At 40.9% G+C, this 17740-nt stretch overlaps 1 protein-coding gene across 6 annotated transcripts in view; it reads right to left on the bottom strand.

The window, feature by feature from the left end:
* Positions 1-1667, bottom strand: part of CACNB2 (calcium voltage-gated channel auxiliary subunit beta 2) — a 398575-nt gene extending 396908 nt beyond the window's left edge. For 3 of the 6 annotated variants that reach the window (XM_025396959.1, XM_025396961.1, XM_025396958.1), the window contains exon 1: positions 1367-1667. In XM_025396959.1, the coding sequence (XP_025252744.1) occupies positions 1367-1486 (120 nt within the window). In that variant the 5' untranslated portion in view covers positions 1487-1667. Of the gene's footprint in view, positions 1-978; positions 1031-1366 lie in introns of those variants that run through there. The other 3 variants (XM_025396963.1, XM_025396966.1, XM_025396960.1) reach the window with 1 other exon arrangement.
* Positions 1668-17740: the final 16073 nt, after the last annotated feature.

Consider the following 17740-nt stretch of genomic DNA (forward strand, 5'->3'; position numbering starts at 1 on the left):
AGCACATTAATTTCCCAATGGTAAAAGAAAGTTCAATAAAGCTAGACTACTATGCCACTTGGAACTGCCATGATTACAATATCAAAATATCTAGAGCACTCAGGTTCCACCTATGGAAACAACAGCAAGAAAACATTTGCCACCTTTATTAGGTTGTCACACTCCTGCCCCCACGACTACAGCAAATGATACTCTAACATGCTCTCTCTAGTGTGTGTATGTGTGTCTATGTATTAATATATAAGTGTATACACACACTATATATATAATACCACAAATTAAAATCTGGCAAATATAGGCTTGAAATCAACAAGCCAATACCGTTAAGCAAAGAGACACTTCTCCAGAATGCTTCCTGAAATGTAACAATGACCTCTTCACATCACTGGCCAGCTAACAGCCAGCCCGCAGCTAGGAGTCTGAAGTCATTTCCCTGCTGGGAGAAAAGTTGAGCGACTCCTCACTGCTGAGACCTGGAGGTGTCTGTAACCCAAACTGTAGCTGCTGAAGCCTTACGTAAAAAAAAAGCCACCTTGTCATTGCCCAGCGCCTACAACTGACATCTCCAATTTCACAACAACCTGCAGCGAAGCTGACTTTTTCCAGAAACCGCGAATACTTATCGGAGAGAAAGGGGATCCTGGAGATCCCTGAAATGGCTAACATTTCAGGGGAGACGGAAGAATAAAAACTTTCTTGTCCTCAGCTTGCTCGCTTCTTACGGGAAAGGCACGAGGTGGGACAGGCAAACCTTGGCAAGTGCCCGAGGGACTGGAGAGCTGTCAGCCCCAGGTGCGCAGCGTGGCCCGGGCAACTCTGGGGGGAAATCCGGCAGGGCGCCCCCACATTCGCTCCCCTCCTGCCCACCTCCACCCCATCACCCTCACACCCACGCCCATCCCGGTTCCGAGCGTGGCTAGGAGGGTCGGCATCGTAGAAAGCGCTGCGATGGGCCCCCTCCCGCCTACCCGGACTCACGATCTTCAGCAGGTCCAGTCCACTAGCCTGGTTCATGTCTCTCCATGTGCCTCTCCCGGGAAAGGGCGAGGAGGGCCAGCTGGGGCAGCCCGGGAGAAGTCTGGGAGGACCGGCAGGTCTCCCCCGCCCTTCCCCACTGGCTTTTCGGAAGCAGAGAAAAATGGAAGCCGAGGCAGAGCCAGGAAAAGGCGCAAAGGGGCAGGGTTCCCAGCGCCAGGAGAGGAGCAGAGAGTGGGCAAGCAGCGAGGGGAGGAGGTGGCTGACGATACCCAGGCAGCCGGGAGGTGCGAGGCTAGAGATCCCTGGAGCGGAGGTGCCGGGAGAGCCCGAGGTCGGTGCCCTGCCCGGCGGCTCACAAAGGAAGGAGAAAGCGCCGCGCTCTCGCTACCTGTGCGGCGGCTCCGAGCGCCCCCGCGGGAGCCACGTTCTCCAGCAGTTCCATCTGGATCTCCGGCGCCACCGCCGCCGCCGCTGTGGGAGGCGACTTGGACATGTCGCTTTGGACCATTGGCGAAAAGTCGGCTCGGAGAGAAGCAGCCAGCCCCGGCGGCGGATCCCCTCCTCCTCGCCCCCGCCTCCCGGCGCTCCGATCGGCTCTGGGGGACGCCCAGGGCTCAGGCCCGGCTGTTCTCGGCGCAGTGCCCCGCAGCGCCCCGGGACTCTGCGCCGCGCTGCCAGGCGCTCAGTGCGCGGGACGGGGCCGGGGCATCGGGCGAAGCGAGCAGCGCGGGAGGCGGGACGCGGGGGCGCAGCTGCGGTGCTGGGGAGAGGGGCGCCCTCCGCGGGGCAGCCGGGGCCGGGCAGAGCGGGCGCAGCGCGGCGGGGATCGGAGCCGCGGGCGCCGGGAAAGGTCCTCGCCAGGAGGGGAGGGAGCTCCGGGAGCGCGAGCCAGGGGGAGGTGCGTCGGAAAGCGAGAGTGACAAGCCGAAAAGTTCCCCGCGGGAGGCGCGCGCCGCGTGGGCTCCGGTTCAGCTGCTGCGCGTCGCGGTGGCGCACAGGCTGAAAAGTTTGCGAAGCCGCAGAAGCCAGGCCTGGCGCTCGACCCGGGCGGGGGGCGGGGGGCGGGCGCCGTGGGGGCCTTGATCCTGTCCCCATGGCCCCACACCTCCTCTCAGGAACCCTAAAAGCAGATCTCTTAACTTCGGAGGGGAAGGACGACAGAGTCTGGGTTCCTACACTTAAAGTTTTAAATTTGTAAAGGCTGCTGGCAGCCCGGGAGAGCAAATGTCTGCAAAGAACATCCCCTGGGCAGCTGAAAGGCCTTGCTGATGTCAGTAATAAGGATCCAGAAAAAGAAATGGCGTTGATAAAGATCATCTGGTGATCCCACCTGAACCTGCCACTGGCCTGGTCAACTAGGTGGGAATCTACCCAATCTGAGACGGAATGTTTTCCTTTATGACTCCTGTCTTCATCTTTGCCAAATTAAATTAGCACTACTTTCCAAACAGAATTGAAGTTTGTTGTTGTTTTAGACGGAGTCTCACTCTGTCGCCCAGGCTGGAGTGCAATGGCGCGATCTCGGCTCACTGCAACCTCCACCTCTTGGGTTCAAGCGATTCTCTCGCCTCAGCCCCCCGAATAGCTGGGATTACAGGCGCGTGCCACCAAGCCCAGCTAATTTTTGTATTTTTAGTAGAGACGGGGTTTCACCATGTTGCCCGCGCTGGTCTTGAACTCCTGACCTCAAATAATCCACTGGCCTCCGCCTCCCAAAGTGCTGGGATTACAGGTGTGGGCCACCACGCCCAGCCAGGATTGGAGTTTTTCCATAGGGGTGAAAACTCTTAGTGTCACATTTTTGACAAAACAAGCACTTCCTTAAGATCCAGAACTCTTGATAACAGGGTAGTGACTACAGTGAGGGTGTTTCACTTAACATTCCGTTCAGATAGTCCCAAGGAGGCACATTTTTACATGATTGAGTGCATCTCATTTCAACAAATTTTACTACCGTGGAAACCTCTGTAACGAGTTTTCCAGGTTTTTTTTTTTTTTTTTTTTTTTTTTGAGACAGAATTTTGCTCTTGTCACCCAGGCTGGAGTGCAGTGGCACGATCTTACCTCACTGCAACCTTCGCCTCCTGGGTTCAATCGATTCTCCTCAGCTTCCCGAGTAGCTGGGATTACAGGTGCCCGCCACCACACCCAGCTAATTTTTTTGTATTTTTAGTAGAAATGGAGTTTCACCATGTTGCCCAGGCTGGTCTCGAACTCCTGACCTCAGGTGATCTGCCCGCCTCTGCCTCCCAACATGCTGGGATTACAGGCATGAGCCACTGCATCCAGCCTAATTTTTGTATTTTTTAGTAGAGACAGGGTTTTGCCATGTTGCCCAGGCTGATCTCAAACTCCTGACCTCATGATCCGCCCATCTCGGCCTCCCAAAGTGCTGGGATTACAGGCGTGAGCCACGGCGCCAGTCCAGCTCCAGGCGTCTATTAATATGTTATTTTGTAACAACAAAATGCAAGTTTGGTATATTGAAATATACATGCAAAAATTTACTGTAATAGGCTTCAACTGCCTTCTGTATTTTACTATGATATATTAAATTATATGAGATATAGTATTTGTTCTCCTCAAAGATAAGCATAGACATTTTAAACCTATTGTCTCCACCATAGCACTGATTTGAGCCAGGCTTAAAGAATGGGTCTTGACACAGTTAAAGATTTAGGCATAAAGCGTCATTGATTTTCCTAATCTTTGGTATTAAAAATGCCGCTTTTATGGGCTATGGACACTAATAGACAATTCTCAAAAGAAGATATACAAATGGCCAACAAACATATGAAAAATGGCTCAACATCAAAAATGATCAGGGAAATGCAACTCAAAACCACAATGTAATACCGCCTTACCCCTGTGAGAGTGATCATAATCAAAGAATCAAACAACAGGAGATGTTGGCATGGATGCAGTGGTCAGGGAACACTTGTGCACTGCTGGTGGGAATGTAAACTAGCACAGCCACTATGGAAAACAGTGTAGAGATTCCTTAAAGGACTAAAAGTAGAACTACCATTTGATCTAGCAATTCCACTACTGGGTATCTACCCAGAGGAAAAGAAGTCATTATTCAAAAAAGATATTTGCACATGCGTGTTTACAGCAGCACAATTCATAGTAGCAAAATCGTGGAACCAACACAAATGCTCATCAATCAATGAGCTGATAAAGAAACTCTGATATATATGATGATGAGATACTACTCAACTATGAAAAGAAATAAATTAACAGCATTTGCAATCACCTGGATGAGATTAGAGACTATTCTTTTTTTTTTTTTTTTAGAGACTATTATTCTAAGGGAAGTAACCCAGGAATAGAAAACCAAACATCATATGTTCTCACTGACATGTGGGAGCTAAGCTGTGAGGATGCAAAGGCATAAGAATGATACAATGGACTTTGGAGACTTGGGGGGAAGAGTGGGAGGGGGTACGGGATAAAAGACAACAAATATGGTGCAATGTATACTGCTAGGTTGATGGGTGTACCAGGTTCTCACAAATCTCCACTAAAGAACTTACTCATGTAACCAAATACCACCTGTACCCCAATAACTTATGGAAAAATAAAATTTAAAAAATTAAAATACCATTTTTAAAATTTTGCTGAACGTTAAATAGAAGCACTTAAGTATTGGTTTGTATTAGTTTCTAAATAGGGAATATTTTGAATAGCAACAATCACCCGTGCTTTTATACGTATGCCTGTGTGTATGTGTGTGTGAAAATGGAAAAGAAATTGTATTGAAAGTTTTTGACTTATAGTCTACTTTCGCCCCATGATCTGTTGATAATATCACTCTTTTAGGCCTACTCATTTAATCAAACCCCGGAGTCTTCTTGAGCATGAGTTTAATTCTTAGGGATAACATTAAATCCATTTCAGACTCCAAACTCTGTGTGGACAGGAACCAACCGCACTTATATTCTAGGACACATTCAGAATCTGGCAAGCTGCCCTCTGAGTTCTTTCAACATTCATTCAATAAAGTATGAATCAAGCTTCTATTTTGTGCCACTCAATGAGCACAGCCAACAAAGACCAGGTCACTAGCTCCATGGGGCTTACAGTCTTGCTAGTTAGCACTTAAAAGTCAATTAATAAATGAAGGAAGGAAGGAGGGAGAAAACAAAAGAAGGAACATTATTTAAAAAACAAAACAAAACAAAACAAAAAACCAGGCTTGGTGAAACTGAGTGTTTTCTCATGATATCTGTCCAATTTCTTATAGCATGCTTATTTGTGCATTCGCTTTCAATTAGGACCATTTGGAAAGTAGAATTTCATCTTTCATCAGATGTTTAAAGAGACCGCAGAAAAATCAAAACCTTGAAAATAATTTTAATAATGCTTATAACCAGAGGGCAAGTTTGAATTAAATGTTCAAATGTAATACAATATATTCATTTCATATAATTTATAATATGAACTCCCTGTTTTTTATGTTTCTCCCTACCACTAGACAGGGTTCCTTGAGGGCAGTGATGGCGTCTTTTTCATCTTAGTACCCCAGCACCACCCAGCGTGGTGTCTAGCACTTAGTTAGAACGTGAAAACATTTGTTGTCTAAATGAATGAATGAATGTTGAACAACTTCTTACGTCTTAAAACACAGCATACAACTCATACAATGACAACATTTACCTAATCCTGACTGCCATGAGAACGTCATACTAATTCTTCCTTTATAACCCAGACTAGTTTAATTAGCATGTATTGAACACTAATCCAATACAATGTACTCATTCAGACTCTTGTCTGGCTTGTAAAAGATCTCAAATACAGAGTAACAAAATGTTACTCCTGCAAAAGGGAGCAAACTCAGAATAAGCAGAATAAAAAGACTTGGAAAATGTATGGATGCCTTCGATCATGGTTGATCTTTTTAAGATACTTTGACTTACACAATATTTAAAAGCCACAAACGAAAGCAAAAATTTGGTGAGTAAAGCCTAATTCTTTTAATGTTAAAAGTTAAGCAGATGCAAGAGACTCCAGCAATAATGGATGTGCCATCGAGGCATTCAAATGCAGATGACTAATTTCTTCAAGCTGTATGTTAGCTTCCTCATGCTCATTAGTTGTTGTAATGGACAGCCATATTCTGAGAACTACTAATGCTCTGAAATAGGAACAGGGGCTGGTAAGAAACACTGGCTAAGGAAGCCACACATTTTAAAAGATTATTTTTTCTGTAAGTGGAAGAAAACAGTGATTATGAGGGCTTTATTCTTCCTCTCCTGCTTGCAGATTTGTGACTGCGTTTAACACCTTAAAAAGCAAGCTTTTTAGGACAGATACACATGTATGATTTCTCATTTTACTCAGTAAATCATTTTTCACCTTGCCAAAAGCCTTGGATTTCCACCACTATTAACAGCATTTTCATAAGGATATATATCTGTATCGGCCACTGGCCTGAATTAGCATGATGCATTCCATGAAGTTACATGTTTGCTTTTTGTAAACCTACACTGTAAAGTGAATGCCCTGAATTACAGATTGTTACTTAAAAGCATATAAAGATGCAAGCAAATCCATTATAACGGGATTGAATGTATCTGTATGGATGGTAAAAGTTTAAAACTGCAATGTGCAAGTGTTCGCAGAAAGTTTAATTCCACTTTCAGAGAAAAGATTTGACAGAAATGGGATTCCTTGAGTTCCTAAAACTACCCAGGAGAGCACTCTGGAATATTCAATAGTATATAGCACTTTTTAGTTTATAAAGCACATTCATTTGTGATCTATCTGATTTATTTCTCATCTAAACCTTGTTATAACAACTGATACTTTTGCTTACATATGAGGTGCCAGGCTTCCTATTAAGAACTTAAACGCATTATCTTTGCCTGTGACGTAGATATTACTATTCCTCCATGTTAATTAGGGCAAGTCAAACTGCTATAATAAACAGTCTGAATATTCAATGGATTTGAAAGAAATGTACGCTGGACTAGGAGTTCCCCATTAGAAATAGCTCTGCATTGGCCAGGCATGGTGGCTCACGCTTGTAATCCCACCACTTTGGGAGGCCGAGGCGGGCAGATCACAAGGTCAGGAGATGGAGACTATCCTGGCTAACACAGTGAAATCCCATCTCCACTAAAATAAAATAATAATAATAATAATAATACAAAAAATTAGCCAGGCGTGGTGGTGGGCGCCTGTAGCTACTCGGGAGGCTGAGGCAGGAAAATGGCGTGAACCCAGGAGCGGGAGGTTGCAGTGAGCCGAGATCGCACCACTGCACTCCAGCCCGGGCAACAGAGGGAGCAGAGCGAGACTCCGTCTCAAAAAAAAAAAAAAAAAAAGAAAAGAAAAGAAAAAAAGAAATAGCTCTGCATCATGCTGACATTTAGGAACCAAGGCTTGAGTAACTAGCTACCATCTTCACAATGCAACTTCCAATGTCACCATGTTATTCCCACTGGGGTTACTTGCAAGGAGGAAAAAGAACATTAGTGCCTGAGGTGAGGGTAGATGGTAGTGCATGCAAGTTTTTATTGTCCAAACTTGGAAGTGTTACACATCTCTTCCACTTATATTTTATTGGCTAGAACTCTGTCACCCGACTAAAACTGCAAGACAGGCTGAGCAACACAGACCAATTGTATGCCTTAGGAAGAAAGGAGAGTGGACTTTGAACAGTTAGCAAGGACTGACTTAACCAAACCTGAATAGCTAAAGGTGGCAGAGGCGGGACTTAACCACACGTCTTTTAAACCCCAACTCTCAGACTCCTTTTCCATGCACCACAGCCGTCTCTCTGGTAGACCTCAAAGAACCCTGCCACTCAGGTTAACACTGGGTTGACGGTTGGAGAAACAGATTTACACAGTTCTTTTGCGTGCATGCTGTGATGACTACAGCAATGTACTTACTAGAAGTAGGGCTCATCTCACAAATAGCTATGAATAGCAGAAATGTTATTAATTTATGGCATCTTGTATGTGTCTATGCCTGCTATGACCCAGGCAATAGGGACAAGACTACTGAACAAGGAGTGGCTCCTGTATTATATAGAGCACAGATCAGGGAGGATACAGATAAGTATGATGAATATGAGCGCAAAATACTATGGGAGAAATTTTTTTTTTTTCTTTTCCGAGATGGGGTCTCGCTCTGTCGCCCAGGCTGGAGTACAGTGGCATGGTCTCAGCTCACTGCAATCTCCGCCTCCCGGGTTCACGCCATTCTCCTGCCTCAGCCTCCCAAATAGCTGGGACTACAGGCGCCCGCCACCACGCTCAGATAATTTTTTGTATTTTTAGTAGAGAAGGGGTCTCACCGTGTTAGCCAGGATGGTCTCGATCTCCTGACCTCGTGATCCACCCGCCTCGGCCTCCCAAAGTGCTGGGATTACAGGCCTGAGCCACCGTGCCTGGCCACTATGGGAGAAATTTTAAAGATAAGGAAAAATGTTCTGGCCTAAAAGAAAATTCAAAGATGGAAGGGAGGGAATTCAGTACAGTTTGAAAGTACAGTAGGAAGGTGGAAAGATGGGTAGGCATTGATTATGAAAAATGTACAACTTTTCATATCTTTTGCTCTCCTATGGATCCAACCTATCTTTTCATAGGAATATTCCATTCACGGGCATTGTCTCTGACCTCCCATGCCTTTTCTTATCAAGCCATCTTAATTTTTTCTTACGGAAGATACCATACTCACACCCATACCCATGTGTGTGTTCGTGTCATAGGTATGAACACTAATGAAACCCACTTTATTAAGAAACACATTTGAATTTACGTATTCAAAGTAGTCAGCTATCTGCAGCTGATATTCCTAGTTGCTCATGCTTCCTTGTTATGAAAACTGTTTTTAGCTGAAACGGTTGTCAGGTGGAATGTCAGACAAACGGAAATTACATTATGTTGCTTAGAGTGTTTTTCTATGTTTCTATATCCTTATAGTTTTTTGTTGTTGTTGTTTTTGATCTATTTGTTCTATCAGTAAGAAAGGAATATTGAAGTCTCCAAGTAAAATTCTGGATTTGTATTTTACCTTTCAGTTTTCTCATTTTTGCTTCATGTATTTTGAATCTCTGTTATAAAGATTATTATAGCTTTGCCATGAATTGACCCCTTAATGATTATGTAGTGTCTGTCTTTATTTCTGGTAATATTCCTAGTTCTAAAGTCTACTCTGATTTTAACAAAGCCATTTTAGGTTTCTTTTGATTACTACTTCCATGGTATATTTTTCTGTCTTTTTACTTCCATGCTATATGTTTATGTTTATAATGGGTTTCTTGTAGACAGCATATAGTTGTGTTAGCCTTATTATCTAATCTGACAACATGAGTTTTAAGGGGATTGTTAAATACATTTACATTTAACATAATTATTGATATAATTTGATTTAAACATAATATTATACTATTTGTTTTCCATATTCTCATCCATTATTGGTCTTTTTTCCTTGTTTTCCTGTACTCCTTTGTAGTAATGAGTACATTTCAGAACTATTTTTAAAAATCTCCATGACTGGCTCATTAGTTACACTTTACATAAACATTTTTAGTGGTGGCTTTAGGGTTTACCATATATATTTTTAACTTATTACAGTCTACATTCAAATAATATACTTCTTTTCCAATTGCATAAGAATCTTTAAATAGTATACTGCCAAGGATGGTGGTTTCCAGCTTCAACCACGTCCCTGCAAAGGACATGAACTCATTCTTTTTTATGGCTGCGTAGTATTCCACGGTGTATATGTGCTACATTTTCTTTATCCAGTCTATCATTGATAGGCATCTGGGTTGGTTCCAAGTCTTTGCCATTTTAAACAGTGCTGCCATAAACATACGTGTGCATGTGCAGAAAACCAAACACTGCATGTTCCCACTCATAAGTGGGAGTTGAACAGTGAGAACAGATGGACACAGGGAGGGGAACATCTCACACTGGGGCCTGTTGGGGGATGGGGGTAAGGGGAAGGAGAGCATTAGGACAAATACTTAATGCATGTGGGGCTTAAAACCTAGATGACGGGTTAACAGGTGCAGCAAACCACCACGGCACATGTATACCTATGTAACAAACCTGCATGTTCAGCACATGTATCCCAGAACTTAAAGTAAAATAAAATTAAAAAATAGTCCACCTCCAAATGTTCCTTCCATTGTGTTATTCTGTGTTTTATTTCTGCATATGTTATAAACCTGCTAATGCTTTATTACATGTTTTGCTTGAGCCATTGATGCTTTAATGATATTAAACACTTTAAAAATACTTTATATTTACCATTTTTACCATGCCTAGTATCATATTCTTTTATTTTGGTGTGTACACCCAAATTTCCAGCTAGTATCATATTCCTTCTGCCTAAAGAATTTGCTTTAGCATTTCTTATAGTACACATCTGCTGGAAATGAATTCTCTCAGCTTTGGTTTGAAAAAATATTTATTTCACCTTCTTTTTAAAATATATATCTTCTCTGGTTATAGAATTCTGCAATGACAGTGTTTTTGTTTTGTTTTCCTTTTAGTACTTTAAAGATATTCCTGGCCCGGCGCGGCGGCTCACGCCTGTAATCCCAGCACTTTGGGAGGCCGAGGCGGGCGGATCACGAGGTCAGGAGATCGAGACCATCCTGGCTAACACGGTGAGACCCCCCCGTCTCTACGAAAAATACAAAAAAATTATCCGGGCATGGTGGCGAGCGCCTGTAGTCCCAGCTACTCGGGAGGCTGAGGCAGGAGAATGGCGTGAACCCGGGAGGCGGAGCCTGCAGTGAGCCGAGATCGCGCCACTGCACTCCAGCCTGGGCGACAGAGCGAGACTCCGTCTCAAAAAAAAAAAAAAAAAAAGGTGGGGGGATATTGCTGTGGCTTGTGTAGGTTTTCACATGATATCTGCTATAATTCTTATTTTTGTTCCTCTATAAGTGAAGCTTCTTCTTTATCTGAGGTTTTTGGCAGTTTAACTATAATGTGTCTAAGTGTTTTTGTTGTTTTTAACTTTTATTTATATTATACTATTTTCTATATTACCTGGCCATTTCTAATTTATTAACGTCCACTCCTATCTTTATTGTTACCATTAGCCTACATACTTTGGGTTTAAGTTGCTTTCTTCTAGGTACTTAAAGTATAAATTTAGATCATTGATTTTTAAACCATTTAACTTGTGAGCTATAGTTTGCCAACACTTAATCAAAAGGAATAAAAAAAAGTATAAAATTTAAATGTTTCATTAGAAAAGAAAAATAAGGTAAATATTAAGATACAAAAATTATTTTGCATATGATTTTAAACCAGATATTTTTCTTCTAAAATTTAAACATTTTCTATTAAAATGTAAATGTCAATATAAGTTGTAACTAATGAATATGAACTGTTTTAAGTAAAATTATAAATAAAACCAAAGTGTTACCTACTATTTTGAAGTTTAATATTAAGATTTTTAATTAAAACTATTTGCAATTCTCTTATTTGCAATCTAATTACAAATGCAAAGAATACATATCATGTTTCACACATTACATCTATGTATACAAATTTGGTAACATTTAGTAATTTAGTAACATTAAGCAACTCATTTAAAGCATAAAACCAGTCGCTCAAGGCTACTAAATGTCCACAGTCACCCTGTGCAACTATTTCAAATAACAAGCTAATTGGTTAGTATCTTCAGAATCAAGAAATTAACTAGCACACACGTAGTAAATTACACAGGCCATAAATGGCTAATGTTTCTGGATAAAGAAAGTTGTATCTTTGAAGTTCCTCTCATGGATGGGCAGTTACTTCATGTTTGGTTACTCTGTCGTCTGTCCTGTCACTAGGCTAACTCCAACTTCTGTCCCAGAAGCTTACCCTCACCACCCTAATGTGGGATGAAAGCCTTCCCTTACTATTTTTATTTTTATTTTGCATTTCCCATATTAAGTAAAAATGACCATTTGTCTGTCTTCAGCACTATACTGGCTGAGCAGGGAGCTTCTTTCATTTTTACACTCCTTGATACCTAGGGCCACGCTAACAATTCATTACACTAAAGCAAACATATGCAAACATAGTTATTTAGAATGAACTAGAGAGCATTTCTGTCTTCTTAATCTGTTACCAAAATATAAATGAAGTCAATATTTGATTTTAATTATTTGCCTGCTTTTCTGCATATAATATATGACCTAATCTCTAGAGTACTGTGCTATAAACAGGGGAGAAGGACAATATATAGCCCACTCACACTTGATAAATAACACAAACTGTCATAGCCCTACAGGGGAAAAAATTGTTTGGACTTAGGATATGGGGATGTAAAGATGAAAAAGTCCCAAGATAAAATTCTATTTTCCTCCCAAACACAGATGCCTCTTTGTTAACTTGTCTTTCACCACCTGCTCACTGCTGCTTCAGTATCTCTCTTGTCCCTCACTGTCCCCTGGATCATTCTTTGCCTCCCCAGCCAGAAATAAACAAAACATCCCAGGAAGCACAGCCAGCTGTCTTTTCTTCAGGTTCTCTTTTAAGACCATAAATAAGTATTCCCCGGACCTCTGCATTTAGTAGTCAATTTTCACATTGCTAGTTTGTCATATTATAAAATCGAGGAAGGTCTTTTAAGCAGATTACCACCAGAGTGGTATACTAGAACTGTTGTTAAGTTTTGTCTACCTTGTTTAGACTGCACATAAAAAGAAGCTCTAGTCCGGGTGTGGTGGCTCACACCTGTAATCCCAGCACTTTGGGAGGCTGAGGAAGACGGATCACTTGAGGTCAGGAGTTCAAGAGCAGCCCCATGCTGAAACCTCATCTCTACTACAAATACAAAAATTAGCCAGGTGTGGTGATGCATGCCTGTAATCCCAGCTACTTGGGTGGTTGAGGCAGGAGAATCGCTTGAATCCAGGAGGCGAAGTGAGCCAAGATTGTGCCACTGCACTCCAGTATGGGTGACAGAGAATCTGTCTTAAAAAAACAAAAAAAGAAAGAAACTCTATATGACTCATCACTAGGGAAATGCAAATGAAACCAGAATCAGATACCACTTCATACCCATTGGGATGACTGTTATCAAAATAACAGAATATAACAAGCATTGGTGAGGATATGGAGAAACTGAGACCCTGTGCACTGCTGATGGGAATGTAAAATGGTGCAGCCACTATGGAAAATCATATGACAGCTTGTCAAATAATTCAGAGAAAATTACTCTATGATCCAGCAACTCCACTTCTAGATATACACACAAAATTTATTTTAAAAGCAGGAACCCTAAGAGAGATTCATACGCCCATGTTCATGGCACATTATTCACAATAGACAAAACGTGGAAACAACGCATACATTCATCAGTGGATGAATGGATAAACAAAATATGGCATATACATATATTTGTATATCCTCTTTGGAGAACTGTCAAGTCCTTTGCTCATTTTTAAACGGCAGTATTTGTTTTTATGTTGTGAGTTGCAGGGGTTTGTTTTTGTTTTGTTTTTGAGACAGAGTGTCACTCTGTTGCCAGGCTGGAGTACAGTGGTGTGACCTCAGCTCACTGCAACCCCCGCCTACCGGGTTCAAGAGATTCTCCTGCCTCAGCCTCCTGCATAGCTGGGATTACAGGCGCCCGCCACCACACCCGGCTAATTTTTGAAATTTTAGTAGAGACAGGATTTCACCATATTGGCCAGGATGGTCTCAATCTCCTGACCTCATGATCCACCCGCCTTGGCCTCCCAAAGTGCTGGGATTACAGGTGTGAGCCACTGAGCCCAGCTAGGAGTTTTTAATGTATTCTGAATAATAATCCTTATCAGATATTTGATTTGCAAATATTCCTTCCATTCCATGGGTTAACTTTTCATTCAACAAAGTGAAAAATGTCCTTTGACCACAAAAGCATTATAGTGTCCTTCGATGCACAAAAGTTTTCAATTTTGATGAAGACCAATTTGTATATTTTTTCTTTTGCTGCCTATTACCAATCCAATGTCGCGAAGTTTTCCCCTGTGCTTTTAAACAGTTTTATAGTTCTAGGTCTTACATTTAAGTCTTGGTTTCCTTGCCAAAAATCATTTGACCATATATTCAAAGTTTTATTTCTGGGCACCCTATTCTGTTTCACGGGTCTAAACGTCTGTCTGTATGCCTGTACCACACTGTTTTGATTACTATATTCAGTGTTTTAAGACTATGGTGCTATCTTTCTGCAAAGACCCTAGAAGGCAATGAGCACATTTTGTGTGTGTGTATGTGCGTGTGTGTGTGTGTGAGACACAGTCTCATTCTTTCATCCAAGCTGGAGTGCAGTGGCGCGATCTCGGCTCACTGCAACCTGGGCCTCCCGGGTTCCAGCGATTCTCTTCCTCAGCCTCCCCAGTAGCTGGGATTACAGTCGTGTGTCACCACAGCAGGCTAATTTTTTTGGTTTTTTCTTTTCTATTTTCAGTAGAGACAGAGTTTCACCATGCTGGCAGGCTGGTCTCTACTCCAGACCTCAGGTGACCCGCCCACCTCGGCCTCCCAAAGTGCTGGGCTTACAGGTGTGAGCCACCGCACCTGACCAAGTACATCATTTTTATGGGTGAAAAGTGCCATAGACAGATATTATATTTATTGTCTGAGAAAAAAAGATAAGTAGTTATTATTGCGTGAAAATTCAATACCTGCAAAATAGCCTGTAGTCTTAGTTTCTCTTACCAACTCTATTTTTAAGCAGTTTAACTTGCTGTCAATTAATAATTTGAAACTGCATATATAACATGTAAAAAATTAACTCAAGACCGGGCGCGGTGGCTCACGCCTGTAATCCGAGCACTTTGGGAGGCCGAGGCGGGCGGATCACAAGGTCAGGAGATCAAGACCATCCTGGCTAACACAGTGAAACCCCGTCTCTACTAAAAGTACAAAAAAATTAGCCGGGCGCCTGTAGTCCCAGCTACTCGGGAGGCTGAGGCAGGAGAACGGCGTGAACCCGGGAGGCGGAGCTTGCAGTGAGCCGAGATTGCGCCACCGCACTCCAGCCTGGGCGACAGAGCAAGACTCTGCCTCAACAAACAAACAAACAAACAAAAACAAACAAACCAAAAAAATCTTAACTCAAAACATTCACAATTACAGACATTTAAAATGAGTATCTTTACATTCCTTTGGAATTCATGATCTCAATTGTAATAATTGTCAACTATTTACCCACCTAATTTTAAAAGATGGACTCTAACTTCATTAACTTTAACAAAATAATTTTAGAATAATCAGTTTGTAGTAGGTCTTCAATCTCTTTTAAACCTCAGTTTCAAACTATTGGAAAACCACCAATTCTCCGTGCTCCTGGAAGACAACTGAGTCTTTCCTTTTTTTTTTTTTTTTTTTTTTGCAAGCAATAGGAGATTGAGTTCCGACATAAAGCCGCAAATGAGGTAAGCACAGAGAAAATACTTTGCATTCCCAATTTTTTAGTCATGTATCTTCTTAGATAATTAGTAATCAGAAAACTGTATCTAGGAGAAACAGTAATAGGAATGGGGTGATTTAGAGATGGCCCTTTATGATCATCTTTAACTGTATAAAGAATTTTATATGGAGTACAGGCATTAGCTCATTCCTTAAAGCATGGAAAAAGACTCATGTTTATCTTCAAAGCACCATGGTACTCTTCTTTGGGAAGATCCATTTTTCAGATAAGTCCTCTTACCCCTACCTTTCAAAAACCTAAAACATGGTAAAATTATTAAACAAAAACCTCACTGAGATGGCTTTATGATAGAGATTTTTTTCTTTAAATGGGAGAACTGTTTGCTAATTGTTTACTCTGTGTTATGCAGTCAACTGTATATAAATAATCTCATGCTATCTTCCTCATAAGCTTGGAGTTATTACCACCTTACAATTAAGGAACCTGAGACTCAGAAAAGACACATTTTTGTCTCCAAACATTCAGTTAATAGCCAGCGAAATTCTTATAAAATTAAAAAGTTTAACCCCTATTTCAATAGGAAAGGAATACATACCAGTGTCAACCATGAAAGGAGCTTATTTTTATAATTCAACTACAGTCGTATTACAGATGTATCCCTAGCATTTGTTATGATTCCTTCCTCATGTCTATTTTTAGCTGTTCCCACCATATTCATTGGCAAAGCAGATCCACAATAAAATGCCACTCAAGTTGTCAGGGTAACATTCTTAATTTTCCTGTTATGTTTTTACTTTTAGTTGCTGCAGTTCTAGCACATTTTACTGCATGAGTCTTTATTTAGGCTATTGGACTAAGGTTTTCGTCTTAATAAGAGGATATGGGAGCAAATGTTCACCATTTTCCAAATCGCAAAGACATATTTAGAACAAAAATTATACAGCAATTCCTACAGTATTTAATGACATATTTGTGAACCTCTCTTTTTTATTTTAGGCTAGCAAATAACTTGATACTTTAACTTGTTTATTGATGTAAAATTTACATAACAAAAAATTTTAAAGTGTGCATTTTAAAGTATACAATTCAGAGGCACTCAGTACCTTCAGTGTTATACAACCACCACCTCTACCTGGTTCTGAAACATTTTCATCACTCCAAACAGAAACTCCATTTTGATACATTGTAAAGTGTGACTTCTTTAACTTTGTTCTTTTTCAATGTTGTTTTGGCTATTTGGGCTCCCTTCTAATTCCATATGAATTTTAGGGTCAGGTTTTCCATTTCTGAAAAAAAGCTGTTGAGATCTTGATAGGGATTGCATTTAATTTGTAGATGGCTTTGCGAACCACTGACATCTTAATGACATTGTTTCAATCCATGAACATCGGATATCTTTGCATCTATTTAGGTCTTCTTTAATTTCATTTAGCAATATTTGGTATTTTTCATTGTTCAAGTATTATATGCCTCTGTGGTTAAATTTATTCTTAAGTATTTATTTTCATAATATTCTACTATACATGTTTTTTTTCCTCAGTATCATTTTCAGAGTACTTACTGCTAGAGTATAAAAATACAACTGATTCTTGTATGTTGACATTGTATCCTGCAACTATGCTGAATTTGTTTATTAGCCCCATTAGTTTACAGATTCTTTAGAAGTTTTTATATATATGATCATGTTATTGGCAAACAGATAATTTTGCTCTTCCTTCCTGATTTGGATGCTTCATATTTCTTTTTCTTGCCAAACTGCTCTGGCTTAGACTCAAATATAATGTTGAATAGAAGTGGCAAGAATGGGCATCTTTGTCTTTTTTCTGATCTTAATGGAAAAGCTTTCAGTCTTTCACTAATGAGTATGCTGTTAGCCATGGGTTTTCATGAATGCTTATCATATTGAGGAAATTCCTTTCTGTTCCTGGTTTAATTATTTTAAATATTATAGCTGCTTCAAGGTCAGCCCTATAATAATAAGACCATTCATCTGCATTCTGAAGCAATTTAAACCTACTATCTTTATAATTTAAATCTTAGTTTACAGTGTGGGTAGCCTAGATCATATTATTATTATTCCTATAACCTAGGGATATGTAAGCTCATGGAAATAGGTCCATGACTGTGTTCATATAACAACCTTCATATTTTTGGAAAAGGACAGAGGCCTACTTTAATAACACCTTCTTGAATATTCTGAATAATTATTTTTCTGTTGACTATGCCATAAAGTGTTTTGTAGGATAATGCTTTGATTACTGTGTAGATCCAGTTTTCCGTCAGAATTACAAAAAAAAAACAAAAAAAAAAAACCAAAAAAAAACCATGTAATTCATAAATAATTGTTCATTTAGCATCCTGATAATTTGGGAAG

The sequence above is a fragment of the Theropithecus gelada genome, chromosome 9, assembly GCF_003255815.1.
Source record: "Theropithecus gelada isolate Dixy chromosome 9, Tgel_1.0, whole genome shotgun sequence".
NCBI classification, from domain to species: domain Eukaryota; kingdom Metazoa; phylum Chordata; class Mammalia; order Primates; family Cercopithecidae; genus Theropithecus; species Theropithecus gelada.